This window comes from Anopheles maculipalpis, chromosome 3RL (assembly GCF_943734695.1).
Source record: "Anopheles maculipalpis chromosome 3RL, idAnoMacuDA_375_x, whole genome shotgun sequence".
Lineage (NCBI taxonomy): Eukaryota > Metazoa > Arthropoda > Insecta > Diptera > Culicidae > Anopheles > Anopheles maculipalpis.
In genome coordinates, this window is record NC_064872.1 from 29,214,128 (window position 1) to 29,224,996 (window position 10,869).

General features: G+C 43.1%; 1 protein-coding gene across 2 annotated transcripts in view; it reads right to left on the minus strand.

The window, feature by feature from the left end:
• Window positions 1-7,069, minus strand: part of LOC126563934 (uncharacterized) — a 43,061-nt gene extending 35,992 nt beyond the window's left edge. For both annotated transcript variants that reach the window (XM_050220795.1, XM_050220794.1), the window contains exons 1-2: window positions 6,880-7,069; window positions 6,735-6,781 (exon numbers count right to left, since the gene is read on the minus strand). In XM_050220795.1, coding sequence (XP_050076752.1) covers window positions 6,735-6,781; window positions 6,880-6,997 — 165 coding nt within the window. In that variant the 5' untranslated portion in view covers window positions 6,998-7,069. The remainder of the gene's footprint in view (window positions 1-6,734; window positions 6,782-6,879) is intronic.
• Between the last annotated feature and the right edge of the window lie 3,800 nt (window positions 7,070-10,869).

Consider the following 10,869-nt stretch of genomic DNA (forward strand, 5'->3'; position numbering starts at 1 on the left):
GTAAATGGTACGCCCGTTTGCGATAGTACATCCCCTGCTGGTACCTCCACTGGGGTGTGAAGATTGGTATTGGGAGGAGCGAATGTACAACCGCTGCTAGAAACAATCTGTTTCTGTGTTTCATGCTTTATCAAAGCTTCCTCGGAGTGTGTGAGCAAAACTGTCCCCGATTGGGGATTGGGGATTGGGGAAAGAAGGAAAAGATCGCCCTGATGTAACACTTCTAGTGAGCCAAGGATGTGTAGCAAATCTAACAACTTTAATAACACCATTCCGTTAGGATGGGGCAGAAATTCTGTGCGAAACAAACAACCGAGATTATGTCATGTGACGCGAATCGGGTGCTTTCGCGTTGCTGTCGTCGCTTATCATTTGCTGCAAATATGTTTCGACTTTTATTACTCGTGTCTTCCGACAGCACCATTCGCCCGAACGCCCGAATAGGACCTAAACCTAAACTACGTGCGATTGTCCTTGCGCTTTCGAAAAGCTTCTGCCGATCTTCTCTGCTCGCGGACACTTAAATTGCCGCACACCGGCAAAGACGACGAAAGTCAGGGAACTTTAAAAAAATAACTTTTATTACCACCGTCGTAGCCATCTCCTCGTACGCTCTCGCGCACGGTGTCGGCCACAAATTCGACTTCACTTTTTGGACCCTGCCGCATCATTATCGCGGCGGGTCCGCCCGCTATCTGTTTTATCGTGGTTTATGTGCACAATTTCCAGTTCCTTTTTTGTTTTGTACTGACCAATTTCGGCGGTAATCCATGCGCACGCACACTCGTGTAATAGACGCGCGCGGGGTGTTTCATTCCGGCGGCGAGTGAGAGAATAGAGGGGAGTTTTTATTTTCGTTAAATGTTGGCTGGATTTCCACCACCACTCCCCTTGGGCCGATGATATTTGCCGCCCCGGACAGGGATATCAAGAGCTAATGAAGTAATTACAAGATGTAAGGTAATATTAGATACAACTGTGATTTTTAAAAAACGTCTCTGCTTCTGAAAGCGAATGTATTAATATGCCCAAAAGGTTCAAATGCCACCCGAACGGCCCCCCGTAGTGAGGACTGGCTCTTCAACTAAGTGGCTATTAGCAAGTTTAGTAAGCCAGCTGATGACCGGCGTGACCAAGTAAGTCGTTAAGCCAAGAATAAGAAGAAGAAATTAATGTCAAACAAATAAGAGAGAACCTCGAAACTAGAAATGACAATAATGACTCTTTTCAAGGAATTTATTCACTCGTAACTCCTTCCCTTAAACGTGCTCTGATTTTGAACTGATTTGAATCACAAAAAAGTTGTAAAAACTCTCTGCGAAGAGTTGACTTAATTCTGTTTCGAAGCACGAGCATTTGATGCTGGCATGGCCAGGTCGAAAAATCCGTGTCCAGGAAATTAGTTCTTGGGCTGCAGTCCTTCAAGGCTGCATTCGATTTCCGACAGGTTTGACTCCACCTGATACAGCCAACGAGCTCGCTGTGCCCTTCTACGAGTCGCTGACGATCACCTTCCTTGTGGGGCATCATGTTCCACGCATCAGGCAAGCGTATCCTTCCGGCTTGGATTAGCGTCAGGATATCTGGATACATGAAACTAAATATAGTAACTAAAACCACTAGCTTAAAAAAGAATAGCCTTTCAACCCTCATGCTGAATAATTAAATCTCCCATTTCAGCATGTCCACAAATTCAAACACCATTCCCCAGTCGAGCTTCATGCTAGTGAGAGAGAACAATATTGCTCATTTAACAAATTTTGTCCTTAAAGCCTTAAACCTCGTTCGTCCAAAAGGGAAAGGTTCTCAATAAATCTTTCACAGCTCCTTTTACGGGAAGTGAATGGTGATGGAAAGAAGGATGATCTTGATTTTATCTACTGAATCAAAGACACACAAAAAAACCCAACCGACCAAATTTTACACAGCCAAGCACTTGCCACAATGGGTAACTGGTTTTGTTCCGACAGTCAAAAAAAAAATGAAATTGCAGGACGAGAAACACCATAACGCTGTGAGCAAATATTTAGCCACTTTATGGGGTTGCCTTAGTCGTTAAATCTTCGGTCGGTCTTCGGAAAGTATTATTAAAAGGCAAAAAAAAAAAAGAAAAACGGTGGCGTGTGTGCAAATGATGAATTTCCCTTTAAACCTAGGGCAGGACGTCGGACCCAGCAACAAAATGGTGGCGCGCCAGGAGCCGGAAGATGGTAAAACAAATGTACACACTTTTTTACGCTTTTAAGGCTCACCTTCATCCACCCAAAGCATTGTTTTGGAATGGGCAATAATGTATGGCTATAAAGTACGGTGGTAAAAATATCTCTCTTTGCACCAGGTTTTGGTGGTCGCGAGGTTAGTTACGGGGTATGTCGTCATTTGTGGTAAAATCCACTGGCTCCACACAGGGACGACCCAACGTAAAACGACCATTAGTAGAAGGAGACATACGATTTTTTTGTCTTTCTTTTTGGAAGGTGCTACCCTTTTTTTTTTTTTTTGTTGCATCATTCTGCAGTCAAGTGGCAGAAGAAACTGTTTGCACTAATGAGTACAGAAGCACACTTTTGCACTGAAGGCTCCAGTGCTAAGAGTGGTCAAGCGGCCACTCTTGGCGGGAGCAAAAAATTGCGAGAATGAAGCTGAAAACTACAGCTACATAAATTAGGATATTTGCTAAATGTAGCACATTTAAATGCGAGAGCTGGGAGGGTAATATTCTAAACGTACTGTGCTAATGCTTTTATGGGATGATTAAGGAATCTCTTGAATCAAGTCACACATACTCAGGAGCCGTAGTTGGGGAATACTTTTTGTGGCTGATTTGGACATCCTTTTTTCGACCAGATTGACAGTCTAATTGATAACGTGTTTTCTCAAGGCTCATTTCTCGGAGAGAAGAAGTACAACTCAGTACAACAACAACAAAATCGTACATAACCATTATCACTTGCACCCATTCAATTAAGATTAGAATATCAATACCTCTTCTTCGGTGTTATGTGGTTACACACAAACAATCGTGATCAATTAGAGGCGATGAAATCGTGACACTATTAGACGATCAAATCTGTCAATCTATTATACCAGCCATGCTGCTGCAAACGGTCCTAATGGCGCACAACCTCCCTCTTATAAGTTGTCATTACCCTCCCTAATTAACGTTAAGCCGCAACATGAAGAGCGTGTACTCCATGACAAAAGCACTTGCCCGATAATGGTACAACAACAACTGAGGAAGAGCTTTTTTTCCTATCAAGAGCTATTTGTTTCTAAGCGCTTTAACATGATTATGATAATATCCGCTTAGCTTTAGCTGCTAGTCCCTCGTGTTTTTCTGATATCCATATCACTTGATCGTAGTTCTCACCAGAGCGCAGGAAAAACTATTGTTTTTTCTTGATTTCCACACACCCAAACACACCAGACACTGGTAGCTAAGTGAAATGAACACATTGCACACCGCACGTTCCCACACGCTTGGGAAAAGTATCAATGTCTGGTGAGGTTTGATGTTGGAATTGAGTTGTAAGTTGAAAACCATGATCTCAAATCTTGCAGCAGCAGCAGCAAGTTGTTCTTCAAAGAATTGTGACGAAATGCAAGGTATGTCGTCAGGCATGAGAACGCTCCCAGTGCGACCAGACCAGTTGGGGTAGAAGACTTGGGCAACCCATATTTCAGATTCTTCGAACAGACAGTAACTGTGGCAACCCCAAACATGCAGCTTCCTATCTGATCAAAGGTCAGCAGAATTCATTGACTTCATTTGCCGGACGACGGTTGGTATGTTTAGATAACAGAATGATTAGCCTTTGTCTGCCTTGGACCTACAGCACCAACAGTTCTGGGAGTATCATGAGAACCTTGACCGGTGTTGATGATACCATCAACAGACATTTATGAAACAAAACCGCTAATAGATTCTTTCAAAAACACTTACTGGTGGCACTAGTCGGCTCTTTATTAATGTGCTGGCTCCCTATCAATTGCCGTACCAATTTTGAAACATTTGCAACTTTTAGTTTGAAGAATTCGAAAGACACCCTCTCCTGGCGGATGGCGTTCTTAGTTGCTATTGCACAAAAAACACCCAAAGCAACCAGATAGCGTGAGTGCGCAACTGGTAGCATTGATCTGGGCCCCGCTATGCTCCCACCATTGTTGTTCACGACTTCGCTGGCCCCACATACCATTCCATAAATAGATGTAACGCAAAAACGCACCCCTTACCGAAAGCGTCTTTTCATCCCCGGCGGCAGTTCAAAAGTTTGGAACGGACACAAAACGCGCCGTTTCGGAAGATTTCGCCTACAACCGGGTTTGGAAGGTTCGCCCGGGCCGCGTTGATACGAAAGCGATAGTAAGCGGGCGGAGTAGTAGCGTGTATTGTTTCGAGACAAGGCCCACACACGCGACAAGTGAGAAATCGTAGGGGAATGAGGCGAAAGAGCGACTCTTGCTTCCACCATAAAAAGGAAGGGTCCAGAGTCCGGCCTACAAACAGCCGGCACCGTGGGGGATATACCGTCGTACCACAAACATTCGTGTTTTTCGTCGAATTAGCCAGCGACAACCGGCCCCCACCCGAAAAAAAAACGTAAAGGGAAAGAGTCTTCGGCTAACCTTAGCAACTAAATTCCCACAGTAAACAGGGTCATCGTGCCAGTGCCTTCCCGTAACACGACCTTGTGTCTGATGCGAAGAGGAATTCATCACACATATCTAATATATTTGGTGGATTTAAGGGGCGTACTGTTCTCTGAGGTGGAAATTCTATTCCCACCGCTGGGGGAAACTTTTGTCCCTTATCTAATGTATTTCCAAAAATTCTAATTCGGGTTCAGTTTAGCAAAAAACAACAACAGCGAGCGTCAGACGAAAGGTCAATGTTCCGCTCAGCAGTACGCCTAGAGGGATGTTGATAAGCTAACCGTAGGGAATAGCGCAAAACATGTTCCAATCTGTTTAATTATAGCAATACACTTACAAAATTAAAGCAGACTCGTGTTCTCGGTTTTCGTAGGTGGATCAATAAAATCGGAAAGGACAATTTTGTTGACATATGCCAAAACAAATTTGACACGCTTGCGGTGAAGATCAGCATACTAATGATGTAAGTATAAAGGTAAACTATAATTGAATTCTATTCCTATCGGAGGGCTCTTTCGGTCGTCTTATCATTCCGGTGATTAGGGACAAAGAAAGAGATTCATGGAGATGAGAACTTGGTTTACGAAATTGCCCACAATAAAATATGCATTAAAACAAATTGTTCTTGGACCTTACCCATGCATGTCGTATTCTTTTCGATATTTTCTAACCCTTGAGCCTCAGCTATTAAAGTAGATCCTCCGAGCGAGAGATTCTTACAAAATTCTATAAGCCGTTGATGCGGTCAGAAGGGTACTCTTCGATCGACGACGCGCTCACCATCAGAAAGATATTTTTGCACAGCCTTATAATATGAGCTCTTGCCACAAGAACTCCTCTGCACCAGGAATGGAAAGTGATATACAATTCAAAATATAGAAGATTTTTCAGGCCAGCAAACGATGAAGCGATTCCTTATCAGTTTTTTTGTTTAGCAGACTCACACTCTATCTCTTAAAGTTCGGATATATTAGCAAACTAATCTATGATTGCCGTTCTTCGATTGTTTTGGCCATAGCCGGTACCAATTAAGGGATAACGTTGCTTAATATTATCTGCACATATGATATTATAAAAAGACCAAATCTTTCCCGAAAGAAACTACTTTACATCCAAAGAGAATGAATTCTAAGATTCTTAAACACGCGCCAATGTCATTCAACCGTGCGACTTGTTATAACCTTGTTAAACTACAAGACATTTACCCGTTGGTTCGTGCTACGGTAATCGAATATTTCATCTGGAGCGAGTTTAATTTAATCTGCCCACACGTCAGTTAGTGCAAGGACAGGGACACGGCGAAGCGTCCAATAAGTTTGCAGCTGAATGTTACACAAAAAAAAAAATCCCACCAACTTTTTTCTGCCCAAAAGGACACCAGAACCATTAACCTTCTTCCCGTACGTGTAGCAAAATTGCTTTACAAATATTTAGTAGCACTAAATTATGCATCCAGCGTAGCGTACCAGCAAACTTCATCACCAACGCGTGCGACCTCTACCGTGTAAAAGTTCGCACACGAGTCGTTTGCCGTCCAACCTGGTTGCGGACGAACGGGTCAACGGTAGCAACGAAATCGAAATCCTGTACGTCCAGTGATTTTATATATTCCCAGCGAACTCCAAACAACCCGTATGCTGAAGGCTTTGGTCATCAAGAAAACGAAAGTGATGTACGGAAGGTGGTACGAAATATGGGTCAATCAATATATTCCTCCCGGGTGGCTATCGGGTTGAGTTTCTACGCCTGTTCTGGACGTTGTTTTAACCCCGTGGTCAAGAACGATACGTTCCTTAGGGCTTCACACAACAATTTTTAATGTTACACAGCCGGGGGGGTTCCCGAACGGTTCACGTTCACTTGCCCCGTGATCGAGCGAGCAGCAGTATTATTGCCGGTGTGTGCCGCCGGCAGGAATACATATATTGTGTACGCACGCAAACAGCAGACATAAATTTTGCATAAACATGCGACGGAAGGTGTTGAAAATGGGGTATGATGACGTGATGTGACGTCGACCGTTGACATCATTTAGTTTTTAGCGTCCCCTGATTTCGCTGCCATTCGGTAAAGAAACTTACCCCGTCTGCCATGATGAATTTTCCAGGAGTATCTTTGATGAATTTTCCTAAAAAAAAAGGAAATCGGAAAAGCAACATTACAATCAAATTTTGGGAGTAATATTTACTACAAAGATTTGTAATAAAATATGTCCAATTCGCTTACCATATTCATCTAGCTCTACTTGCTGTTCCTTGCTGCTACTGGTAAATTCGGAGTTCTTCGTAGATAGTGCCGACTCGACGTCGATCGTATCGATAGCGGCCGTATCCCCGGTTGCCATCGCCCTTGCTTACTACGACCCCTATTTGCAAAGCTAAAATACTTTCTGATGTTGTATGTGTGTGTGTGCGTGTTTTGTTGTGTGGATTTGTAGATACGTTTTACACTTTTTAATACCTCCGCGGAAGTGACTACTTCCAGATTTTTTTCCCGCTAGAAGATGATTCGAACGGTCACTTAGAACAGTAAAACTACACTCACGCACCTGACAATTTCACTAGTCGCAGCGAAATCATGAAATGCACTCTAGGATGGCAAATTTACATGCCGTCGTAATGGAATACTTGATGATTTTCCGGTTGCCAGGGTACATTCATTTAACTATACAACTTAACAACGACGTTAACCTTCTCGGTACACTACGGATTATGTGTAACAGCAGCAGCGGCTTATACGTTTCACTCGTACACTTTATACACTTGCAAGCAATGTGATGCCTAATTTCGTCACTACTTAAAGGCCGGGATTGATGTAACGTGCTCCCGTTTTTTTTTTTATTTTTACACGGCAAGAGACACAATATTCTACACTATTTTACCCACTCTGTAAGGTGAAAAAATAATCAAAACTATAAAATATTACAATGAAAATCTCCCAAAAGGAAATATTAGAGAATTATGTAAATAAATTGAGTGCCTTTTAACAAGGTCAAAGGTTTTTCGAGCCTTATGCACACACGCTTTCGCTCTCTTATCGATAAGAAACCGAATCGGAAATGTCACTTCCATCTCCGACTGGCAGGTGATTTTTCCTTGAAAAGGAAACTGTCGCTGTCGAGAACCGACCGTCGTACTCGGGGCAAGCACTACTTGTGAGAAAATGTGAATTGATTTCCCTAACAAACGGCACACACACACACGGACACAAGTGTTGTGATACACAATTCTTTACGCTTGTATGCCAAACCCCGCGTCTGTTTGGCCGTACGATCGAATATTGTAAGCAAATGTAACACTACTTTCTGCCCGTTTTGCATCGACCGTCGACGGAAGGATTTTCCCTACACGGTCCAGTGGATCGCTTTTCCTCGTGTGCCGCTACAGGGGCCGGCCCCAACCGGGCCGTGTTATCAGGCTGCTGGTTGGGGCCTTGGTCCACCGAACGCTTTCTTTCACCTGCAGCATACACACGGCAAAACGCTGCCGGAAAAAGCGAAAACTTCACTTTTTTTTTCAATCTCCTTTGTATGTGTGTTACATATATCGGCACCGACTGTGTACCTTGTTGGTTTCTTATGCGAATTAGTTAGGAGCCAGTGGCCAAACACAAGCCGACAGGGCAAGCGGTTCCCTTTCTCTTCCCATGGAAAGAAAAAAAAAACGCCCGGAGGGGGGAAATCAATAAGTTTTCCGCTCGATATTTTCCACCATTCATCCGTGGGGCGCGACAAGTGGGTGGGGTAGATGAGTGTCCGGGTGTTGGCATGTGTTACATGAAACGGGCGACACAAGTGGACGTGTGTGGGTGCGCACAAACAAGGCGACAAAGTGTACTAGCCCGCTCCTGCAGCAGTACATTGGTCAAGGGACCTTGATGGCACGACGGGAGACACACCTTTGCCTATTTTTTCGCATAGCAAAGGTGGTTTTCCCCTTTTTATCACACTGTTGTCATTCCCAATAATCATTGGGTGCCGTGATTGTACGGGGTGGAGTTTTTCTTAATACTCGCAATACTTGCATTCCAAGTTTGCGGTTTCCCCACCGTCCCAAGAGTCCCCAAGAGTAGTCAGTGCGCGAGTGATGAAGGTGATGGGCAAGTTGCAAATTATGTTGGCCCCGATTCGCTGTGCTGTACGAACGATGCTTTTTCCTTCCATGCTATCCAATTGCACACAGACGCACGCACACACGCACAGTTTTGAATGAATCACGACAGACGATGGTTGCGGCCTGGTAGCAACAATCGACCGTGCAGTCAGTAAGTAGTAAGTGACGAATTTGGCTCATTGTGACTGCAATTTTCCCATTTGTCATCCATCGCCTGCCTGTTCCGCCACCCCCACTCAAAGGTAAGAGGCTAGACCGGTGGTGTTGATGGAATGGTTTTCATTTTCTCGCATTCACGGACGGGAATGTTATGCCTGGTGGCCCCGTACACCCTTCACTAGTTGACATTGTGGACGCACTCGAACGAAAATTCTTCACCAATCGATACAGGCACAAAAAGTTACACACCGCTCATTTGGATTACGGCGCTGTCTCGGCGGAACGAAAAATCCGATCACGACGACGATGGACCCAGCCCCTGGCACTCGCACTAAACTGCACTTAATTTCCGGAATCAATTCACGGGCACGGGTTGTCTCGTGTCAGATTTTCCCCGTCCGGAGCCGAAACACACACAGACGCGCGGGGGTTTTTTTTCGCTTTCACACGGCCATTCAAAGAACATCCGCAAAGAGGCTACGACACACACCCTAAATACTACGCTGGCTGCGATGCACGACTGAACATTGTGAAAAATAGGACCCGTCCGCACAAAAAAAAGGTTGCCTTCCTTTCCCAGCGGGGACTGAAATTTGCTATCGAATTTCTGTACGCTGGAACAAAGTGTATGGAGCGAAGGTGGCGCACTCTGACAGCGTTTTGACAGCAAGCGTTTTCGAACAAAGGGTGTGTAGAGAGATGGCCCAGAATTTGACCCCAGTCAAAATTGACCAAATATTTTTATTTTGTTTTGTAGAAAAAGAGAAAATAATGAATTTAAGGATGTTATAGTCGGGCGCTTTTAAAAACGTACGATTGTAAGTTGATTTTCTTTCATTTTCTCCGGTATTTTCATCGAACGCCCGAGCACAATGTGTTCACCTTGACTTTTTCTGAAAATTTGAAAAAATAATATAAAAACTTTAAAAACTATTGAAAAACCATTTGAGATGAATTGCCCTAGAAAATAAATCGTTTGACGATGATTATTTTATGATCCACTAATAAAAAATCCCCATTTGCAATTTCACACTGGAAGAGGAAAGGTCTTAGTTTGGTCAAAATTTAAGCTCTTGCAATTTTTTAAATAATTTACCGTTGCGAATCTTTACAATGCATAAATGAAAAAGAACAATAAAACTGTATTCTTAATCGTAAGGCACTATTTATTATGTGTATCATTTTTGTGCGGAAACATAGCTCAACAATGCATTGCGAATTACACATATACACAAACATATGCTAGGCGTGTTTTTGCTACTTTCACATTCTAATCAATACTAGCGTTCTATATTGGCCTGTGAGGGAGGAACTAGTGGTATATGGTACTGCAGCCTGTGCATTCTGCTTCCATCAATTCTCTTCAAACACACAGCATAGGAATGTGTACGGTGGCTACATATTACGGATAATGGATTGTTTCATCAGTGTTTAAGGGTATAGGAAGGAGAGTCCACAAACAGCCAATGGGATTATCAAATACATTCTACTACAAATGTAACATTCATTAATTCGCCAACAGTTTTAATTTTGGTGTCTTCCGTTCCATATAACAACCTGAAAGCTGATGCATGAAACAGCTCTATGTGTTTGCTTGTATTACTGTTTACGTCGTATGCGAAGAGTAGCTTGCTCACGTTAATTTAATTCATCCATTTTGTTCTAACACGGTTCAATAAACGTTTTCATAAGTTAACAGTACGCAGTGTGCACAAAGTGGATCAGTATTTCCTTTTAAATAGTGATATCTATCAGTTGCATTTTGCCTACTAATCAGCATACACCAAGTTTTACGCACCTATTAGGACACTCTAAAAAGCTATGCATCAACACATCGAAAATATACACTCCTATAGGATCATAGGTTCTAAAATCACATTTGAACAATATTGTAGCTGTTTGTTTTGCTTTTTGTTGTCTATCATCTTCTCTCTTTTTTGAAACA